The sequence below is a fragment of the Penicillium concentricum genome, assembly GCF_028827145.1.
Source record: "Penicillium concentricum strain IBT 3081 chromosome Unknown utg000006l_segment0_segment0, whole genome shotgun sequence".
Classification (NCBI taxonomy): domain Eukaryota; kingdom Fungi; phylum Ascomycota; class Eurotiomycetes; order Eurotiales; family Aspergillaceae; genus Penicillium; species Penicillium concentricum.
In genome coordinates this window covers 1537434-1559063 of record NW_026622759.1, presented here as the reverse complement: position 1 = coordinate 1559063, position 21630 = coordinate 1537434, and the positions used below count along the sequence as shown (strand labels likewise).

At 48.6% G+C, this 21630-nt stretch overlaps 11 protein-coding genes across 11 annotated transcripts; 4 read left to right on the top strand and 7 right to left on the bottom strand.

Annotated features, from left to right (window-relative positions):
- Positions 1-241: 241 nt before the first annotated feature.
- Positions 242-4329, top strand: N7517_010784 (Oxo-4-hydroxy-4-carboxy-5-ureidoimidazoline decarboxylase; the record flags this gene model as incomplete). Its single annotated transcript, XM_056728507.1, has 7 exons — positions 242-636; positions 692-791; positions 1157-1229; positions 1348-1502; positions 1639-1796; positions 1981-2536; positions 2593-4329. The coding sequence occupies 7 exons, from the start codon at positions 242-244 to the stop codon at positions 4327-4329; spliced, it is 3174 nt and encodes a 1057-aa protein (XP_056574322.1).
- A 365-nt stretch (positions 4330-4694) lies between these two features.
- On the bottom strand, positions 4695-5066 carry N7517_010783 (EthD domain-containing protein; the record flags this gene model as incomplete). The annotated part of the gene is made up of 1 exon (XM_056728506.1): positions 4695-5066. One exon carries the CDS (start codon positions 5064-5066, stop codon positions 4695-4697), a length of 372 nt encoding a protein of 123 aa, XP_056574321.1.
- A 1385-nt stretch (positions 5067-6451) lies between these two features.
- On the top strand, positions 6452-7336 carry N7517_010782 (arginase family protein; the record flags this gene model as incomplete). Its single annotated transcript, XM_056728505.1, has 1 exon — positions 6452-7336. The coding sequence occupies one exon, from the start codon at positions 6452-6454 to the stop codon at positions 7334-7336; it is 885 nt and encodes a 294-aa protein (XP_056574320.1).
- A 685-nt stretch (positions 7337-8021) lies between these two features.
- On the top strand, positions 8022-8652 carry N7517_010781 (SRP9/SRP21 family protein; the record flags this gene model as incomplete). The annotated part of the gene is made up of 2 exons (XM_056728504.1): positions 8022-8093; positions 8227-8652. The coding sequence occupies 2 exons, from the start codon at positions 8022-8024 to the stop codon at positions 8650-8652; spliced, it is 498 nt and encodes a 165-aa protein (XP_056574319.1).
- Positions 8653-9163: 511 nt separating this feature from the next.
- On the bottom strand, positions 9164-10608 carry N7517_010780 (ribonucleotide-diphosphate reductase subunit RNR2; the record flags this gene model as incomplete). The annotated part of the gene is made up of 4 exons (XM_056728503.1): positions 9164-9768; positions 9824-10157; positions 10253-10492; positions 10579-10608. The coding sequence occupies 4 exons, from the start codon at positions 10606-10608 to the stop codon at positions 9164-9166; spliced, it is 1209 nt and encodes a 402-aa protein (XP_056574318.1).
- Positions 10609-12183: 1575 nt separating this feature from the next.
- N7517_010779 (putative mitochondrial oxaloacetate transporter (Oac)) lies at positions 12184-13410 on the bottom strand (the record flags this gene model as incomplete). The annotated part of the gene is made up of 6 exons (XM_056728502.1): positions 12184-12276; positions 12333-12478; positions 12533-13004; positions 13067-13196; positions 13257-13331; positions 13394-13410. The coding sequence occupies 6 exons, from the start codon at positions 13408-13410 to the stop codon at positions 12184-12186; spliced, it is 933 nt and encodes a 310-aa protein (XP_056574317.1).
- A 534-nt stretch (positions 13411-13944) lies between these two features.
- On the top strand, positions 13945-15160 carry N7517_010778 (WD-repeat containing protein SWD2; the record flags this gene model as incomplete). Its single annotated transcript, XM_056728501.1, has 3 exons — positions 13945-14049; positions 14106-14331; positions 14382-15160. The coding sequence occupies 3 exons, from the start codon at positions 13945-13947 to the stop codon at positions 15158-15160; spliced, it is 1110 nt and encodes a 369-aa protein (XP_056574316.1).
- Positions 15161-15347: 187 nt separating this feature from the next.
- N7517_010777 (uncharacterized protein) lies at positions 15348-17048 on the bottom strand (the record flags this gene model as incomplete). The annotated part of the gene is made up of 1 exon (XM_056728500.1): positions 15348-17048. One exon carries the CDS (start codon positions 17046-17048, stop codon positions 15348-15350), a length of 1701 nt encoding a protein of 566 aa, XP_056574315.1.
- A 623-nt stretch (positions 17049-17671) lies between these two features.
- Positions 17672-18094, bottom strand: N7517_010776 (uncharacterized protein; the record flags this gene model as incomplete). Its single annotated transcript, XM_056728499.1, has 1 exon — positions 17672-18094. The coding sequence occupies one exon, from the start codon at positions 18092-18094 to the stop codon at positions 17672-17674; it is 423 nt and encodes a 140-aa protein (XP_056574314.1).
- A 230-nt stretch (positions 18095-18324) lies between these two features.
- Positions 18325-19034, bottom strand: N7517_010775 (uncharacterized protein; the record flags this gene model as incomplete). The annotated part of the gene is made up of 2 exons (XM_056728498.1): positions 18325-18645; positions 18681-19034. The coding sequence occupies 2 exons, from the start codon at positions 19032-19034 to the stop codon at positions 18325-18327; spliced, it is 675 nt and encodes a 224-aa protein (XP_056574313.1).
- A 529-nt stretch (positions 19035-19563) lies between these two features.
- On the bottom strand, positions 19564-21510 carry N7517_010774 (uncharacterized protein; the record flags this gene model as incomplete). The annotated part of the gene is made up of 8 exons (XM_056728497.1): positions 19564-19757; positions 19814-19856; positions 19916-20526; positions 20576-20650; positions 20699-20739; positions 20805-21130; positions 21184-21378; positions 21436-21510. 8 exons carry the CDS (start codon positions 21508-21510, stop codon positions 19564-19566), a joined length of 1560 nt encoding a protein of 519 aa, XP_056574312.1.
- Positions 21511-21630: the final 120 nt, after the last annotated feature.

The window sequence follows — 21630 nt, the reverse complement described above, 5'->3', positions numbered from 1 at the left end:
GACCTGGGGTAAAGGAGTTCGTCAAACTAAACATATGAAACACACTAAATATAAATACAAAATAGTTATAATAGTTACAATAGTTACGATAGACAATACATGTATAACTTGGAAGCATATTCCCGCTGTTCTCCGCCTCGGCGTACTCCGAAAGTGGAAACCCAGATATCTACATCTCTACTTATATTGCAACACATCCCCTTCATATTCAAATCATATTCATATCATATTCGACTACACCATGGAACTCCCCCCACCATCGACGATCCCTTCCCTGCCCCAAGAGACCCAGCTTCGGGTACTCGATACCCTCTTCGAACCGTCCCCAGAGCTCCACCGACTGATGATCCCCGTGCTGGCCAACCAGACCTTCTCTTCATACACCAACCTCATCGATGCTGTAGGGGGTCGCATGTCTGCCCTCTCAGCTCCAAATTCACCTACTGACCGTGACGTGCTCTTTGGTATTTTGGGATCGCATCCACGTCTTGGTCGGGCCCCAGCCAACCCAGAACACCTGAGCGAGCTGAGCAAAAAGGAACAGGCCCAATTGAATGAAGGCGCAGAAGAACAGGCGGAGAAGTTACGGGCACTGAATGCGGAATACGAAGAGAAGTTTCCAGGTTTGCGGTTTGTGTATGTCCACGTTTCGTGCGCAATGATCTATTACATACTGACTCGAGATATATAGCACATTTGTTCATGGCCGCAGTCGCGAGGTGATTATGGTCGAAATGCGCCAGCGCATTGACCGCGCCGATACGGAGAAAGAGATTGAAGAGACCATTCAGGTAATTTTTTCTTATCGTTGAGTTGCTGTATACTGACTGACTTTGAAGGGTATGTGTGATATTGCAAAGGATCGAGCGAGAAAACTTCAATCGCTTTAGTTTAGTAGATTCTATACATTCTATATATTCCATACAATATATTCTATATATTATAATTATACATTTTATACTTTTATACAATCTCCAAATAAGCAACGGGGTCCAAGTCTCCACCATCGCCCCAATTTGATGTCATCCAACGCTATCCGGTCTTTGCCGCACTTTTCTTTCTTCCCTCTCTAAGGTATATTGTACATATTACATTTGAAATTTTGGATATTTCCTCTTACCACCCCCCATGCGACTGTACATGTGAACACATGGAGGGAAATAATCTCTCATTACGAGTCGCGACCCCCGCGATAACCGATTTGACCCCCGGAACCTCGACATTTCCCGGTAAGTCTTGAGAATTTGAATCTGGCCTGGAGAACTCCACTCACTCTATGGACTGTCCCATATCACGCGCCAAAAAAGAACAGAACGCCAATGACCCAGATGCTGACGGAACTGACAGGTTCGGCCACATCGGATGTCGCATCAGGCTCGACTCATAGTCTTCAAGATGCCCGGAATCCCCGACGCTCGGCCATTGGTAGCTCTTTACGAGATTCGATCTCGAATTCCCCACACGAGAAGACAGAGTCAAGTGCCATAGATCCCTTATCGCAGGTAAGCTCTCGCAGACTTGCAAAGAATTGCCCGACACATCCCGGTCATGTGCTTTGCTTTGTACAACCCGCATCAAGGTGCATATACGGACATGCAGGAGCCAAGCTGACAGGAGGGCCGTGCTTTGTCATTGTAGCACATTATTCAACGCACCAATACCCAAAAGTCCATTCCCCTGAAACTACTGGGAAGAGCCTCATACGAAGCAGAGGCTGTGGGCTCCGAGTACAGCCCGCCAGAGAAAAGCCCGACCCGAAAAGATTCATTGCCTAACTCAAAACCTAAAGAGAAGAAGTGAGTTTTGCGATTTTGCCTTGGGACCAGTTACGCCGACGGTTTGTGTCGCCGAAACTTGTGTGCCGGTTTCTTTGCGCTTCCCCCGCATAGTCCACTCGAGAAGATCCACCCCCAGGACTCTCGCCACAATATACCATTATATTACTAGCGACTGACCTGTGGTTTGCTCTTTCAAATACAGAAAAGGTGTCTCTTTCCTTAGCCGAATCATTGGAAACAAGAAAAAAGACCAGCCAGTTGAGGGCGACGATGAAACGTCGGAACCTGAGGCGCACCGTATGTCCGTTGACACTTCGCACCCAATTGGATTTATACCTCGGCACCCTCCTCCATCCAAATACCTGAAGGTGCGGGCCCATTACAAGAAGGATAAGACGTTCAAACGTGTGTTTCTGGCCCAGGAACTGGAGGGCAGCAGCCCATCGCCCAAACCCGCCGATAGACGGATATCTACGTCGTCGGCCTTGCAGAATGGCGACCACACTGGAAAGGCCGTCTGGGCACTTATGGTTTCGAAAGATGGTAAATATCTCGCGGCCGCTGGCCAGGACCGGAAGGTTCGAGTATGGGCTGTTATCGCTACGCCGGAGGAGCGCGAGGATGCCAATGGGGATGAAGAGGCAACACCCGTAGACGCACAAGATAATTCCGGCCTGAAGGCGCCTGTGTTCCAGCCGGAGCCCGTTCAAGTGTATGAGGGACACACGGGAAGTATATTGGACCTGAGCTGGAGTAAAGTATGCATACTCGAACATTCAACTCGATGGGACGGCCGTGCTGACCTGTGAGGCAGAATAACTTCCTTCTCTCTTCGTCAATGGACAAAACGGTACGACTTTGGCATATCTCTCGACCGGAATGCCTTTGCTGTTTCCAGCACAGTGATTTTGTGACTTCGATTCAATTCCACCCTCGTGACGACCGCTTTTTCCTTGCTGGATCCCTCGATACAAAACTGCGCCTCTGGAGTATCCCGGACAAGAGCGTGGCCTTTGTGACTTCTGTGCCCGATATGATTACTGCAGTGGCATTTACTCCAGATGGCCGATACTCTATTGCCGGATGTTTGAATGGCATGCTTAACATCTATGATACTGAGGGCCTAAAAGTATCAGCCCAGATCCATGTACGATCGGCCCGTGGGCGCAATTCCAAGGGTAGCAAAATCACTGGAATCGATACAATGATGGTTCCCAAGGACGATGTTAAGGATGATGCCGAGGGTGATATCAAGTTACTGGTCACTAGCAACGATTCCCGCATCAGGCTGTATAACTTCCATTCTCGATCGTTGGAGGCTAAATTCCGCGGTAATGAGAACACTTGCAGTCAAATTCGAGCGACATTCAGCAATGATGGCAAGTACATCATATGTGGAAGTGAGGATCGCAGGGCATACGTCTGGCCAATTGGGTCTGTGCAACGAGATTCTGAAAAGCAGGCTGTGGAGGTATTCGAGACACAGTCTGCCATGGTAACAGCTGCAATCATGGCACCGATCCAAACGAAACAGGTTCTGGCGCTATCAGAAGATCCAATCTACGACATCTGCAACCCGCCCCCGGTAGCCTTGATGGGTCCAGAGCCAACAGGCCCAGGCAAAGAAAATAGAAAACCCCATAAGCGCTCTGCATCAGCACCTCGCCTATCCATCGTCAGCAAAATGGCCCACGAATCCCCCTCGTACCTTGCACGATCCAAACATCCAGGCGGAGAAATTATTGTGATCGCCGACTACTCCGGCAAGATCAAAGTTCTCCGGCAAGACTGCGCGTATCAAAAACGACGCTACGAAAACTGGGACACCAATTCCACCATCTCCCGACGGATCCTAAAACGCTCCAACTCCGCACGCCGCAGCGCCGCCTCCTCCATTGGAAAGGAATCCACCCACAAAACTCCTTCCGAGCGCATCGTCTCATGGCGCAACTCCGTCGTCCGCCACGGCCGCTCCAGCACCGAAGGCTCCCGCTCCGGCGTCCAAACCCGCAGCCCATCCCCGCAGCACCGCCCGGCGATGTTCAGACTAGCCTCCTCCCGACCATCAAGTCTCGGCCCACACGAATCAGTATCCATCGTCACTACATCCCCACCCCCATCGCCGCGCCTACAAAGCGGGGACATGAGCCGGCTAAACGGAAACAACAACAGCGGCGCAAACCCCAAAGCCCAACCCTCAAAACTCGCCTCATCCACGGACCTCCTAGCCAGCAACAAAGCACCAGACAACCCGCTTTGGCTGCAGGGCGACCGCAGCTACGCGTACTGGAATAAGATCACGCACGATGCGTTGGTCATGCAGGCCCGGAGCTCGAATGACTTCCTCAAGCCGGATAGAATTCCGTCGCGCGAGCGCGGGATGAGCTCTGGTACTAGTGTGCTGAGTAGTGACTATACGACTTCGACGGGTGATCCAGAGGAAGACGTGCTCAAGTGTGATAATTGTCATGCAACGAGTTTCCGCAGTGTTAAAGGGAGGGATGGGAAGCAGAAGCTTATTTGTTCGGAGTGTCATCGGCCTGTTTCTTGAGTTTCGCATTTATTGACGTTGTGGATGCATATATGATCTATGATCTACGATGATTTCTGGGATGTATTATAGGTGGCGTTTTGTTTGTTTGATATATATTGGAGGATGGTGATATTTTGTTTTATGTAGTTATGTTTGATGTCGATATGTTTTGTTCATGTGTATATTTCGTCGTTGGGCTAGCAGGATGTGTACAGTATCAGATGCAATGAGAGATGATATTAGGCATATTGTATAGTTGTTCCAGTATAGGTCGTTTCTTCCTGGCCATGCTTTCTTCATAGAGCTATAGACATGCATCTAGGATGTTCATCCATCTTTAACTCGCCCAAAGAAGATGACTCAAATCCTCTCCCGTCTCCCCCTTACTCTAGCCCCTCCATCACATCCTCAACAACCATAACCTTCATCCTCTCCCGATCCCAAAATCCCGCCTCATCAGCCTCAATCATCGCCTTAGCCTCCGGCGTATCCAAAGCCTGACAGAACCTCCCAAACCCGGCCTCATCCTCAAATGACATGGTCACCACGGCATCGTACGTTTCGTCGACACTCCCTGCCAGCAACATCGGATTAGATCCCGCGTCGTGCTTCAGATACGATCGTGTGTGCGAAACTGGTGCTGCATCGCCGCAGATACCCGCTACCATGCGCATGTGCTGCTCGTAGCGGGTTTTAAATTCTTCGTGTGTGATGTTGGGTTTGCGTGGTGCGAAGATAATTACGCGGTATACCATGGTGGTGATAGTGAGTGTTTTTGAGTGTGGTTGTGGTTGTGGTTGTGGTTGTGAGAAGTTGGAAGTCTAATAAGAAAGACTTCTGCTACCAGCAACGGAAGCGGTTATATATACAACGCCTTGGTACAGTAAGATTTGAGAAGATTCTTGTTTCTTCCAAGAACCCCTTGCATCTTCTAGAGTATTCTTGTTTCTTTCCTGTAGCTTCCTGTATCTTCCAAAACTTTCCTGGATAAGCTGACATGTAGATGCAGGGGGACCGTGTGCAGCTAAATTCCGTAACCGATAATGATGAACGTATACAATCAGCAAATCACCTTCGTGGATGCTGATATTTATTTGATTTGTGTTACTGTTACTGCTTCGAAGGTTCTATGGATGGATTATGTTGTACTCTATTTATTTAGGCAAACTTGAAGTTATAATGTTACCATCAACAATGATATACCCCAGTAGAGTAGATTAAGTAGGAGCTCTGAAGTTATATATCTCAATTGTATTCAGAGGTCACTTCAGCTATTACCGTGGATATACTCATTCCACACATCGTCCACATGTCGAATGTTCAATACCTCCTCCAGTATCGATTTATGCCGAACAGACTGATCTATTGACTCCCGTTTGTCTGCTAACGCAGCATAACAACGCGTTGATACTCGACACTGAAAATTGAAAAGGGCGATGAAGAGAATCGCACTTTTGCATTTGGGGGGTGGTCAGATATCTCTTGGTAGAGGTAGCTGTTGCAACGTAGGATAGATAAGACATTGGGGGCTGTATGTATGTCATCGAAGAGGCATTCCCATATCATCCAGCGGATCTCAAGTGGTAGGTTGACGAAATTTCCTAGTTGGGCAAAGCCCGGGGCTTGAAGATATTGGTATTCGATAACACGATCCATGGCGTTTTGATGAAGAATACAGTTGATGAAATTTGATGGACTTTTGAAGAGATGAAGCAGCTTTGAAAAACCATCCAGTCCACTCATCATTAACTTATGATCAATCTGTGAGTCATGAATACTCGAAATGGTTGCGACCCTTATAAACATTATGAGCCTCTATCGAGCACTCTGTCACAGCCAAACTTGATATAGTATAATTTACCCGTATCATCAGATCAAAGCATATATTCTGTTGGAATTCCTACATCCTTAGAGAGTTATATATAAGAACCCCACTGCGAGAAAGTGGGTTTTGGGCAAACCCCGTTTTGACTCTCAAAGCCCGTTCGGAGAGATTTGACTCTAGTCGCTTACAAATTCATATATGACTTTCCAAGGTTCATCTATATAAATACATAAATTTGGCATTGTCTCCAGGTAGATAACATACAGTTTCATTTTTCTATATCACTTTCATACGGAATCTCATTAAACCCCAACTATGCCCGCGAATGCCATCACCATTATATTCTCTCCATACCATGTTGGTCTTCGCGATCACCGTGTGGGAAACGGACCACACCGGATTCGTAGACTAGGCTTGCTTGATGAATTGGAACGCCTGCAGATCAAATACGACATTCAAAAAATCGACCCCGTTGATGATTTCGAAGGAGAGATTGGACGCAGCTTTGAAATCCTGCGTCGTACCTCCAAAGCCGTTACAGAAGCCGTTGCTCAGAGCAAGTTCCCACTGGTTCTTTCTGGAAACTGCATGGCTAGTGCGGGTGTAGCTTGTGGCCTCGGGATTAAAGATCTGGGTTTCATTTACTTCGATGCACATGATGATCTGGATTCACCCGATGTCAACGAAAACGGCTATCTCGATGCTATGGGACTGTCTATGCTCCGTGGAGAGAGCTGGAAGACTCTTATCTCATCGGTACCCGGCTACCAGCCTCTTGAATATAATCGCTTTCTTTACTGCGGTTTGCGCGATCAGTCTGAAGTGCAACGACAACGCGTGATCGATGCAGGCATGACCGCAATCTGGGGAGAGACATCACACAAGGTCGATTATGCGGCTGAGTTACAGGCTCATCTCGAGAAAAAGGACTACAGCCCTGCTCTGGTTCATCTCGACCTTGATGTGCTGGACGAATCTTACGGAAAAGTCAATGATTATCCATCTCCTGGTGGAATGTTTGAGTCGGATCTCATTCGTTGTATGGAGCTCGTTCCGAAACAGTCACTCCCAACCTCACTTACTGTGTGCTCCTTCGACCCGGACGCAGGTGATGGTGACAAGATCGCTCGCATTGCCATTCGGGCCATCTCTACCTTCATCAAATCCCTGATAGAAGCAGGGAAACTTGTTCGCGACTGAACACAGCTCCTGATCGCGAGTTTGTGAAAAATTCCACGGCCGATCCTAGCCATGGTGAAAACATTAGACCACGATGCTGTCTTTTCTTGGCCAGCTTCCAGGACTTTTGTATGAATACAATGTGGTGAGCTTTTTACAAGGGAGAAAGAAAAATATACACGGGGACATAAAGGGGATGTAAACTTTTCCTTTCGAGGGAGTTTAAAGGTCTAATATAGCTATTTTGGGCCAATTTACTGCGAATCGGCGTGGTGTAGCTCAGATTATTGGTTGTAGATGTGGTTGGTAGAGACTTAGTTCTCGCTCTTGGGATTAATGACTGCGATTAATTAGTCTCAAGTAATGAGAATAGCGCAAGGGAATAAAAAACTATTAGAGACTCTTTAATTATCGAGACTTCCACGGCCATCTCGAAGTGTAGTACGGAGTATAGTTGAGTGAACCATGATGCCAAGACATGGAAAAAGCCGCCAGCACACTGATAACACCTCCACACTCTCTCTCCATCCAACACTCCCGCCAACCAATTCCTCCCTCGAGCCCTGAATCTAAGCGGATATCTCATTTTGATCCGCGACTTTTCATTCTGCGCATTCCCCGCAATACCAAAAAGAGATACCCATCAACCTGCGCATCCCACCACACCTCTCAACCCAAACCCGCGAGCTCTACTCACCACTCCAAAATGCCCTACCTACCCACCTCCCAGGCCTACCTGGAACAGTCAGCGCAGTTATTACAAGCGTACCCAGACACAGTAAGCAGCAGAATAACCCTATCCCCAAACCCTTCCATGCAATCTTCCACACCGCGTCCCCATAGCGGGCAACAATGAACACTCGACCTTTCCCGCAAACCCCAATCCAAATCTAAACTAACAACCCCCCCAGACCCGCATAGTAACAAAATACTCCTTCCCCACAAACCGTCGAGGAAACTTAATCCGCGCCCACAAATCCCAAGTGCGAAAAGAGGCCAAAGCCACTGCCACCGGTGGTACAACCACCACACCCGCCCACCCATCAACCGCAACCGCAACACTCACTCTGAAAACATTCAACCCAACGACCGGAATCTGTCTGCACTACCGCACAAACAAGCTCCAGGAAGTTGGACGCCTGATTACGACTCTGGGCAAACTGGCTGCCGGTGCCGATGTAGCGGGGTTGGGGTTATCGACTGTGGTGCCTGCCGCAGATGTGGAGATGGTTGATGCCCCTGCTGAGGAGGTTGTGCCGGTTGTTGCTAAGGCGCAGGGACAGGGACAGGGACAGAGTGCGAAGGGGAAGAAGAAGGGTGGGAAGGGGAAGCGGTAAATTAAATTAACTGGTTGAATTGGATCCATTTGCTTCTTTTCGCTTGTTGCTTTTTATGATGCATTCATAGATGTGGGATTGAGGCTTTTTGATATCGGGAATGAGATACCAGATACCCTTCGAGTTTGGGCTGCCTTTCAAAATTCATAGTCTTGTGGATTAATGGAGTTTCAAGAGTTTGAAGTACTTCGTAAGGATAGGACTGTTCAATTGATAAAATGTATTTTGAGAAGATTATTGGTGTTATCTACATTGATAAAAGACATATTTTCAGAGACACATTGAATATGATTTAAACATCTAGATACAGAGAACCTGTCACTCACCCATGGACACCAGAGTCCAGGATAGACCAGGAAAAAAAGAAAAACAAAAAAACGCCATTCCCATGCGAGCCTTCGAACGGAAATTGCATCAATCAATAAAAAAACAGAATAAGAAAACGGCATAATATCACGTGAAAGGGGAGAGGGTATAAAACAACACAAGAGGGAAGAGAGAAGGACGTCTTCTAGAAGTCCTCATCGAAGTTGAGACCGTCGCTTACGACCTTCTCACCCTCAGCGTTGACCTCCTGCTTGGTGCTGGCCATGACACCAGCCTTTTGGTAGTCACCGACACGCTTCTCGAAGAAGTTGGTCTTGCCAGCTAGGGAGATAGACTCCATGAAGTCGAAGGGGTTAGTGGCGTTGTAGTACTTCTTATTGCCGAGGGCCACCAGCAGGCGGTCAGCGACGAACTCAATGTACTCGCACATCAGCTTGGAGTTCATGCCAAGCAGGCCGCAAGGAAGAGCGTCAGTCAGGAACTCTTGCTCGATGCCGACAGCCTCGACAATGATGTCCTGAACCAGCTTAGGGTCGGGGCGGTGGTTCATGTGGGAGAACAGCAGACAAGCGAAGTCAGTGTGGAGACCCTCATCACGAGAGATCAGCTCGTTGGAGAAAGTGAGACCGGGCATGAGGCCACGCTTCTTCAACCAGAAGATGGAGGCGAATGAGCCAGAGAAGAAGATACCCTCGACAGCAGCAAAGGCAACCAGACGCGAAGCGAAGGTTGACTCACGGTCGTTGATCCAGCGGAGGGCCCAGTTGGCCTTCTTGGCAATGCAGGGAACTAGGTGCCAGGTTAGACAATTGAACAACATAAAGTCAATGGGAGAAGCACTTACTAGTGTCAATGGCATCAAAGAGGTAGGTACGCTGCTTAGGCTCCTTGATGTAGGTGTCGATGAGCAGAGAGTAGGTTTCAGAGTGGATGTTCTCCATCATGATCTGGAAGCCGTAGAAGCAACGGGCCTCGGGGATCTGGACCTCTCCACTGAAACGCTCGACGAGGTTCTCGTTGACAATACCGTCGGAGGCAGCGAAGAAAGCCAGGACATGGGAGATGAAGTAACGCTCATCGTCGTTCAGGCGGTTGTGCCAGTCGTGAAGATCCTTGGAGAGATCAATCTCCTCGGCGGTCCAGAAGGAAGCTTCGGCCTTCTTATACATTTGCCAGATCTATTGCAATGAGGGGTATAGTTAGCTTCGATATTCTTGGTGGGAGGATATCCTTGATATCCACTTTACGCGTGAAACGCGTCGACGTGACTTACCTCGTGGTACTTGATAGGGAACATGACGAAACGGTGAGGGTTCTCCTGGAGGAGGGGCTCTGTAGCTTCCATCTCCTTGATGCTAAGAGCCTTAGACGAGAGAGCCTTCTCGGTAGGCTTCTCAATGGTGGCGTCGACGGGCTTGAGGGACGCAGGCGCGTTTTCCTTGTCAACCGACTGGAAGTCGAGCTTCTTGATAGGTGAATCGCTCATCTTGAGGTTCTCGAGGGAGGAAGCAGCCTAAAGAAGAATAAATGTTAGCTCAAACGAACTTCACGACGCGTCTGACGCGAGAGGCGAGAGGCGAGAAACGTGACATCACGTACCTGTTTGGAGGGAGTGACTTGAGCGGCCATTGGAACAAGTATGTGAGGAATATAATATCACAAAAACACTTGAGAACAGCAAGTAAGAATGAGACAGAAGCCTTGAGAGTGGGATGGGAAATTTGGAGTTGGACGAGGGAAGAGAAAGTTGATTAAGTACTGCCGATTTCTCTTTAGCGCGACGTGCTAAGTCACGTCGCACGTGACCGCGCGCAGTGATTAGGTAACATCCGGCGCGTCAACCTTGGTTTTTCCCAGCCCTTCTTTCCTAATTGGGCGATTGTTTTCTCATGCCACTGGAATCCCAGCAACATCCGAAAGGATAGTCCTTGGCTCCATTAACAACTCCATTCCAGCTCCATTCTTGTGCATATGGATTTTGTAGATTGAGATTGAGATTCTGATCTTATCTAGTCCGTACATCTGTATACATACAACTTCTCCAAGCTTTAGACACTTTGTTGTAATAATAATAGCGAACATCCAATATACAAAATAGCAATTGCCACGCCATTACCTCTATAAACCTACAATCCAGGACATCAATTCCCACGCGTCTCCAATTTCCAGTCTCCACTATTGATCATGATCAGATAAGCCAGAGAGTCCACACACGCGACGCGACTAGGAAAACAATCCGGATTTACGGATCTAATTGGTTTTGTTATTGGTCTAGATCCAGGCGTTAGCAGCTCATTCGCCAATTAATAGCCATTTCTCATGTAAGGCGTTCTCAGCTCCCCACACGCGTCCATTCTGTGCATAACATTGTACTCCATACTCCATACATGTTAACTGGTCCTTCCCAGGTATTCTCATCTTAATCTCGATGTTATAATCTGCAGCGTTTCAAAGGCGAAAAAACATGTGGCAGCTCCTGTCAAGTCCTATGAATGTAGGGGCTTCTACCCTCTACCCCATAGAGAAGGTTCTGGGTGTGGACCCGCGAGGGAAGAAAGAAAGGGCCGATCATCTTAGTTGCGTCACGCCTAGGCAGCCATGGAGTATTTTCGGTAAGGTTAGGGGTCTTTGACTATTTTATCCAAATTCCATTCGGGTATAGCTACTCCGTACCGGCTACTCCGTACCGGCTACTCCGTACCGGCCACTCCGTACCGGCCACTCCGTACAAACAAAGTCATCTATACTGTATTGAGACTGTTCCCAAGGGTTGAATGCAATGTGGCGAGTGATCCCTTGCCCATCGAGATATCTCCTGCCAAGTTTGAACTCTCAGTGCACCGGCAACCCCCACATACTTCTGGACTAGTGGACTAGTGGGAGTAACAGGGAAGTGCCTTGCATCATCCACGTGCTAGCGCGTTCTCATGTTTCGTGATTAGTGCCAGGGAAACCGACTGTTAGGGAAAATCAATGCCAAGGCACACAACCAAAATATTTCCAAAGCTTGCGATATGTGAAACTATGTACAGAGTCTCTAATTCCGAAATAAGAGTTTAATCTACCAAACGCCAAATATATGTCCAGTCAGAAGAAGCATTTGTGCGGCACAGAACATTCGAAAAGAAACCCCAGCCAGGCAATGCAGATACTGCTAATGGATCTCGCAAGAACGATCCCTTCAAAATATATATCATAAGTTGCTTAGAGTCCCTCACGGAAGGAGTCAGGCAGGATCCGGTCCTCGACACGGCGCATCAGCTTGTTAGTCTGCTCGGCCAGACTGAGAGTCAAGATCTAGAGGCGGGGTTAGTTCATGAATGCTAACACAAGGTTTAACTGCTGTCACTTACAGTGTGGGGAAGGATGCGGGCGAGATGGGCGAAGAAGCCCTTGTAAATGGCAAGGGGACCCTCGGTGCGGATAGTCTTGAGCAGGCAATCGAATACACCACCATACAGGTTGCCTGTCTGGTTGTACATACGAGCCATGATCGTGTCTAGAGAGAAGAAAGTCAGCGAAGAACATATAGCCTGTGTCCGAGATGACATACCAGGGGGGTGCATGAAACAGCAGACAACGAAGCCAGAAGCTGCGCTACTGGCCAGATGCAAAGCAGGACCCTCCTCCATACCCAGGTGGCGGTTCAGACGGCGCTTGGCAAAGAAGTATGTGGGGAGCTGCACGGCACTGCCGAAACTGGTGCGGATCATAGCAGCGCCAACACCACGGTAGATACCCTTGATGCCCTCGCCCTTGTAGATCTTGCTAAGGCCATCAAATGAGTTCTTATAGTTGTGCTGGGTGCCGACGGGAAGGAACGGTGAGTAGGACTGAAGACGGGTCTTCACAAGGAAGAAAGGCGACCCGGCTGCGGCACCAATGACACCTGAAGCAGCTCCGGCGACAACATTGGCAGCGAGGGATTGGACCTTGGGGTCATTGTAAATGGCAGTAGTGAGGGTCGAGCGGATAGGTTCGTAGAAGCCCAGACGGCAGCCGTTTAGCAAGACTTGGTAAATATACTACATGACCCGGATGTTAGTTGATGCGCCTTGATATCCAGTTTCGAGGGGACATCACATACAGCAGATCCGATACCCCGGAACAGACCCCGAGGCCCTTCATTTTGCAAAATGACTTTGATGCCGTGCAACGGGCCCTTGTACATTTTCACTGCCTCATTTTTGGTCTGCAATTCACCCTGCAGTTGAAGCCTGATATCCAATTTGTCTATCAGTATTATGACAGCATACCCGGAGTATTAGAAAACCAACCGGATCTTGACCGTCTCGAAACTGTGGGTGACGGTGACTGCACCACATGCTGCAATGCCACCTGCAATGAACGCGCTGTTCAACCACAATTGTTAGCGCGAGCTTTGTACACCTTCCCGCACATAGATATAAGATACCCTCCAGTAGTAGACATATCGTCTTATATGCGATACTTTGACTGTGTGATGACTTGCTCAGGTTTGTCGGTTAGCGGAGGAAGATCGGACCCGCAAGATGTGATGATCGCGGCCAGCAGCGGAGATTCTGTGGGATATGTGCGAATTTATTAAGGCTGGTATAGCCAAGTCACAACTGAGGTAGTGTGAAAAAATGAATGAATGCACGATATTTTCACCCAGGCCCAGATATTGAAGAAGTTGGGTCAATACGCGCCCTGAGATAACCGTGGACATAAAAGCTTACATGCGGCGAACTGGGACTCGGTTAAACGCTCATTGGTCAATTGCGCCTGGGACCTCCGGCGTCGGACCCCGGAGTTTTTATGTCAGCCGAGGCGGTGAGGGGCGCAAAAAAGCCCAGCGGAGCTTCATCTCGGAGCTTATGATTTCTATGTCCTGGCTCTATCCTCTCTCTCACATTCTGTTCACTTTGTTATTTGCAATTTGCAATCCCTGGCTGATAATTTGAATATTCTCAACCTCTCATTTTACCGGTCAACCACACAGCCATGACCGAAGGCCAATCAACACCTCAGCAGGGTCCACCCGCCGCCCAAGCTCCCCTCAAGTCGCAGAAAATCACGGATATTATTGACACCTTCCGCCCATCAAGGGTACGTCCAAATGAACTCTAAAATTATGGCACCATTCTGATAAGGCTGCTCTATAGGGATTCCACCCTTGTAAAAAAGACCCGTCCAAATACGTGACCTCTTTGGACTTTGACGACCAGGGCGATGTTCTAATCGGCGCCGGTAACGATGACAGTATGCATGTTTATGACGTGAAGGAGGGCAAATTCAACAAATCCGTTGCTAGCAAGAAATATGGTGTTCATCTTGCCAGGTTCACCCATCACTCTCGCCAGGTCCTCCACGCGAGTACCAAGATTGATAGTATGTGACCCAATGGCCTTGCTTTTGGCTACCTAGCTCACCATTCACAGATAATTTGCGCTTACTGGACCTTCACAACGAGGGATACATCCGATATTTCACCGGCAATAACGACCAAGTAACTTGCCTAGCTCAATCCCCCGCAAGCGACGCCTTCATGTCCTGCTCCAAGGATGATACCGTGACACTGTGGGACTTGAATTCGAGAAATGCGCAGGGCAAGCTTAACCTCGCGACACCATATCTTGCCGCCTTTGATCCTTCGGGTACGGTCATTGCAATCGCCTCGCAATCCACAGCTGCGGTGCTTCTATACGACTTCCGCAACTTTGACAAGTCGCCCTTCTCCACCTTTGACCTTGCGCCATACGAAGAGAGATTCACACCGTCGACACGGGGACGTGCATGGACGCGGTTGGAGTTCTCCAACGATGGCAAATATTTGATGCTTGGAACAGACTACCATGGTCACTTTGTTCTAGACGCCTTTGATGGCACACTCAAGGCCTTCCTGGCCGGCAAGAGCGGAGCGTCTGGGCGTGCTGCACCAGTGTCCACGACTGGCAAGCCTCTCGGGCAAGGCGACGCTTGTTTCAGTCCCGATGGCCGATACGTTATTGGAGGTAATGGTGATCAGCACGGTATGCTCGTGTGGGACTTGGGACAGATCGGCGGGGGAGACATCACACTGCAGCCCTCGGCTAGATTGCCTGCTCCAAACTGCGCGTCAATGGTGGAATACAACCCGCGTTACAACATGATCGCCAGTGCCGACAAGGAAATTATCTTCTATGTCCCAGACGACCATGGCAAATCTTCAGAAAAATAAATAAATCGGATGGCACGATGGAAAGGACCAAATATCCTATTTTCTTTCAAACTCTCAGCCAGTCACTGACTACAAACACACTGCATGACTGGATGCCCTGCAGAATAATGGCACCGTGTTCATAAATTCTCAAGCTGAAGAAAAACGCTTTCTATTTCACGTCTAGCAGATGACCGAACCTCTATGCTTATGCTTTTCGATCTTTGTCTTTGCCAACCAGACTTCGCGCTGTGTCACAGATCCAAACGTCAGGGCCTTGTAGGCCATCATCGTCTTTCCTGCTGTCCTCGACGGTGGCCTCGATTTGCTTGTCGATTGTGCGATTGCTGGAAATGGTCGTCAAATCGGTGACCCAACCGTACAAAAACACGCTATGATTGATATCCGATAGGCCTTCCCCAACTTCCTGTACCACCGGATGAAGGCCACCCTCTGTCTTGGCCGCATCAATCACTTGCTGGGCATCAACCACCTTGATGGGGATCTTCCAATCGGCGGGCACCTTATAATCAGACAATTCTTGGAACTTCTGGAGAATAGCCTCACGATCGAGTTGTTCGTATGGTGGATCTCCCAGCAACATGCGAGTCCGGCTCTTCTCCGTTTCTGTTCCAATGGTTTCGACAATTTCCCGGAAGCGCACTGCAGCCTCTGTGGTGGATACGAGCTCACGACCATCCATAGCCGGCCAGAGCTCGGAAGTGAGCAGTGGTTTTTCCCGCTCAACTTCGATTTGTCGAACGATAGCTCTATGGAAATGAGGTGATAGTGGGATGTCCTTGATGTGAGACAAGTCAGAGACCAAGGCAAGGAGTAAAGTGCAGTCGACATTCAGAGTCGAAGTAAAGTTTTTGAACGGTTGAGGCAGGAGATGGGCTAGCCCGGTGGGAGTCTCTGCTGGCAGACTCCCTTGGCAGTCAACGCGAATACCATAGCTCCGTATCTCGTTCAAGACAGCGTCAATTTCAGGAACACTTCCCTCTTCAATCTTAGGTATAACAACCCGTAGCCGAGGATGTCTATATCTAACGCGCGTAGCATCAGACGCCTTCTTTAGATCCCGAGCTAGCTTAATGAGCTCCAGCTCATCATCATCATCCCCATCATCATCCTCATCAAAATTTTGCAAAATAGTCCGCCCTTTACCCCCATCAGACCACTCATCCTCATCACTATCACCCTCCCATCCCTTCTTCGCCATTTCAAACAAAAGCCGACTCTCAGAGAGAGTAGACACCTTCACCCACTCCGCCCCATCGTCAGCCACAATATCCACAAACACACTCTTGCGCTTATCTTTGTTAGGCTGTTTCTCCGGCTGCGCAGCACCACCCTTCCCCTTCCCACTCACACTCTTCCTCTCCGACGCCTTCGTCTCCCCATCCCAGTAAAACCTCTTGCCAAGCGCAACCAACCCAGAACAAGACCCACTCGCGATCCTCCAGACAGCCTGGTAGAACGGCAAATTCGATGAGCGCAGCGCATGCACCAACCGCATTTCCAAATCCGGATCACCCGGTGGTTGTGTCGTCCCATCTTCTGTCCGACTTGTTTCAGGTTCTGCGTTCGTCCCTCCAATCGCCTCCTCAATCTGTCGTCCTAGCTTCTCCAGCATCCTCAGCTCGGAGACTACGCTGGAGCGGAATTGGCGCACCTCGACGAGCTGTGGATTCCGCAGTGTGGATGCGAGGAGGGATTGGTAGGTGTCGATTTGGGAGAGTAGGTCATTACATTCTTGATTTAGCTGGGCTGAGAGTGTCGTGCTTGTTCTGGGATGCGGTTCTGTTGATTGGGGTTCTGGCTTTGCGGTGGCTGTGCTTGTGTTGTCATTGTCGCTTTCTTTGTCGGAAGAGGAGGTTGCGGGGTGGGGGTGTGTATCTAGTGCCATTGTGTATGCTTAGATGCCGGGTGCATGTGTAAGATGCTGATACTGCCTCACTGCAGAGAAGGGTTGGGCTTGGGTATCTGTTTGGCAAGAGCTGGACCTGTGGGGCAAGCGATAAGCTTCCTTTTATCGGAGTATAGAGCACTGGGGTCAAAACACTTCCAAGGACCTTTTCAGCTCAGAAATATTAATTGCATTGAAATCCAATTTATATCTAAGGATGAGAGGAGACTAGCGCATGAGGCTCCGTATGACTCAAAAGTCGTCTAGGGCCAAAGCTCCACCTTTGGAATCCTATGGATGGCCGTCGTCTATACTTCAAGGTTATAATTCAGAGTAAAGAGAGACTATTATCTTTCTATCACACCAGGAGAAAAAACACATAAAAAGACAGAGTCAATTCACCGGAAAGTCCTTTTCAGCAAGGAAATATCAACTTGCAATATTGGAATGAGTCAACTCTTCTAGGTACATTTCTAACGTAACAAGGCTCTCATCCTTGAAATGTAGGTCCACGGGTAAATTATGAGATTGAATAGTATGATATTATCCTTCTATAGCACCAAGGGAAAAAGACATCCAAAAAGGCCTTCCAGAGGGTAATAACGTCTCGAGTATCAACACAATCATAATTCAAGTAGCTTATCAATTGGATAGTGATCGTCAATATTCTCTGTGTCCTTGTACTGGTCAGTCTTGAGCCTCACAAGCTCGTTCATCTCTTGCTGTTGTTCTTCGTCCAGAAGTCGTATACGGTCATCGAGAGAAGTAAAGGTTCCATGATACCGATGGTCGATGAATGTCCAATAGATTTCATCGAACATGGAGCTGTATCTTGCGGCTAAACAGACCCAAAATAACCCTGTCTTCATAGAGTCTTCCATCCGTGGCGACAGGCACTGTGACTCAGAGAGGAGTTGTTGTTCTATCAACTTGCTTTCGTGGTCACCCAGGACTTCCAAAAAGGCACGAAGTCTGGGAGAATATCGAGCCAAGAACATGTTGAGATCACGCTCCCAGTCCTCCGGGATTGCAACAAGAGCCACCATGGAGCTACCCATGTAAATTCAGCAGGCGCAGCATATGTAAACTCCCAGTCAATAACCCCCGAGACACGGGAGGTATCAAGATCTATCAGGACATTTGAAGGATGAAAGTCGTCACAACATAGCCGAAATGGCCCTTGAGGATATTCAGTGCAGAGTTTCTTCGTGATATCCAGGAATAAACAACGAGCAGTGAATTTCCTCCGACAGTCCTCCTCGCTGCTAACAGCATCTCATTCCTGCAATCGAAGATGGAAGAGGTGCTGCATAGCAAGTGCCTTGAAGTAGTCCGTGGCTGACCTGAAGGTGTGTGAAGGGAAAACTGCTTCTGGTAAATTTGCAGACACCATTAACTCATTCATGTTGAAGGTGAGAGGTCGCCTGGCGACAAAGAAGCCCCCCTCATTTTCCTCAAGCGCACCAATAGAATCAAATTCATGCTTGGACAGCTCGAGGACAAGCGTGGCCATTTCACGATAAGCCCGCTTCAAGTTCCGATCGCTTACTTGCGGGTTCAGGACTGGCCTTCCTCCCGAAGAAGGATCTTTGAGGAGCTGTGATAATGGTACTCCTTCGAGAAATGACATACAATGTAAGTGCCCGCCCAACAGATACCGGAGCCGAACACTTCAGGAACAGGTATTGAAGTGTGCTTGCGTATGTACTTCATTGTTGCAACTTTAATTTGGACTTTCTCCCTGCGGAGAATAGGCCTTCCAAGGGCAGCGAAACGAACAATGACATCTGGACCATCATCATATCTGACCCGATAGCATATATTGAAAGCACCACTTCTCCATAGACACGCAGATATAGTTTCACCAGGTCGATGCTTCTTAGCAAGCTGCATAGACAGAATTTCTGGGCTCCAGCTCAACCAAAGATTCAACCAAGCAGCAGCCTTCTGTTCTTGCTTCTTTTCGGCAAGATGATCAAAATCCATAGTGATCGTAGCAAGAAGAATGAGAATGATACCGGGCAGTGATAGTCAAAGAATGGGATTCTACCTGTCGTAAAGCATTTGTGATTCGGATAAATTCATACCGTACCGCAATAATGTTCAGGGGGCTGTGAATAATACCTCATCTCAAGGCAATTACGCCAAACTACATGTACTATCTGCTATGTAATATACCAAGCTCCAAGAGGTGCTATATTTTGAATCTTCCATGTAGATGTATTTGGACTTTCGCTATCTTATTGGCTTCGGGAGATGTCTTGAGGAATTATTGCAGCTAAGCAACACGTATAAGGCAATAATATAACTAAAAAGCGAGCCAGGAACTAAGTATTCAACATAAGTGTGAAGGAAAGACCAACGCCATGACATGCTTGCATCCTTGCCCTGGAGGCAGGTTGTACATTGAGTGAAATGACAACCCCACTGATTCACCAGATGTCTGGCCCTGATCGGCTTTTACGCTAACCAGGAACAGCATTAGTATTAAAAAAAAAGACAGTCAATGTTCAGTCTAATCCTTGTCCTTGCCGGTGAGTCTCTGTCTCTCGCTTGAATTGCGAGGCGACTCATCATCGGACCACCTCTCACCATCCTCTTCGCCGACTGCGAATATTGTCTCTTCCTCGACTGAGTCACGATTGTGGGGCGCCGAGGAGGAGAAGGGCTTGGGAGGAACTGGGGAGAGATCACGACGGCCCTCGGCGGCTGAGCTGCCAGGATAATCCGGGGAGCATCATAGGCATCTTCCTCATCCAACCCACTGCCGAATGACCGAATCTCGAATCCATCGTCGTCTTGAGCAAGCTGTAAGAAACATTAGTACCCTGATTTTGCTCTTGGTTATTTAGGGAAGAGCTCCATACCTCATCACTCATGGCGAAGCGACGGTTGTTGACAGTCGGTCGCCACAGGTAAGCCACGAATCCGATATCGAATAGGTAGACCAGGTTGAGCCAGCCATCAAGAACGAACCATCTGGCCTTCCAGTGCTCGGGCACAAAGCTGGCGTCACTGCGTCCAGCGAAAGCGAATGAGTTGATAAAGAAGAAACCGAAGATCACAACGATGCTGCCGAGGATACACCACCACAGCTTCTTGTACATCATCGCCTTGGTCTTTTGCTTTCTGTCGATAAGATCCTTCATCGTCGCGTTCAGGGAATTCAAGGTCCACACGTAGAAAGCTGTCAATGTTCCGGCAAGGGGCAGAACAATCAGAAGTACCAGAGGACCGGCGCTATCAGGGGTGATCGAAAGACTGGCAACTGAGTAGACGACCGCGAACACAAAGTGACCAATGGCAAGGATGCGAACAAAGATCATGGTTCGGCCTAATGAATGCTTGACCACGCCGTAGCCCATGCAGACAATTAGGAGGAGGAAGAAAGAGAAAGCGTTTCTGCCCGCGTTGAGTACTGCTACAATGACCATGAGTGCCTTTGCGCCGCCATTTAGACCATGGCGGTTTTGGTATTCTAGGAAAGTCAGATGGAGTCAAGCAAGGAATCGATTGTTGTATCTTACCGTAGAATCCCCAGGTCATCAGCTGCTCGACGATCAAGAACACGATAATTGCAGTGATATAGTTTTGGACGGGCACTATCCAGTGTTAGCATGGCTCGGACAGGAGAAGGAAGCTCGACGTACAAATGTCATAACGGTTCTGCACGTAGAGGAAGCCCCAGAAGCTAAAATTTTGCGTAAGCATTTACTCGAAAAGTTATCAAGTCCATCGATTCTGCGAGTCACATACACTCCAATAACAGCATACACGATCGTCAGGGCCCCATAAAATGGAAGCTTTGCGATTTGTGCAGCGGGAAGCTCGCCGTATGAGTTTCGGAAGGTGACCACTGCTTTGTAGTCTTCGCCGGAGTATGCATAGGTGCTCACGCAGTAGAATCCAGTCTTTCTGACAGGGTATTTCACGGCGTCGGGGTTGTTTAAGTGGATGGCTTTCGAGATGATAGGGCTTGAGGAGACGTCGGTGGCATTGCTGGTGAGAACAAAAGAGCCGAGCTGTTCTTTCGTGCAGATCTTTGCCTCAACGTTGGAGGCATCGCAAATTGTTTCTTTGACCTAAACCCAATGATTAGCCGCGTCGGTGGTTCCCACGGGGTTGACAGACATACCTCAGCATCGCCGGACCGGTACTGGCCAATCAAACTCTCATCGGTCCATTCAAATATCACCAAACTAGCCAAAGGATCACTATCCTTGACTTCCGACTTGGTGAATTTCACCAAAATGAAGGGGTCAACATCTCCTCCCCAAGCTTTGCGACTGTACATCCCTGAGCATCGTTGTCGGTGCGCATCGTCGGATTTCTACAGAACGACGTTAGCTTCTGACAATTAACCATTGAATGGAGTGTAGGGACATACCAGTTCAGCATCATTGGCAAGCGCATGGCTTGCTAATAGGGCTGTCAAGCCCAAGGTCTGGAGCCAGCCCTTCATGGCGACCGTAGAGTTGAAGCGAGACTAGGCTCCGGGATTAGGGATCAGGTCTTTAAGACCACGCAGCACCAAAGAACGGATCTAAAAGAAGAAAGAGAGCCGAATACGGTAAAGTGTCTT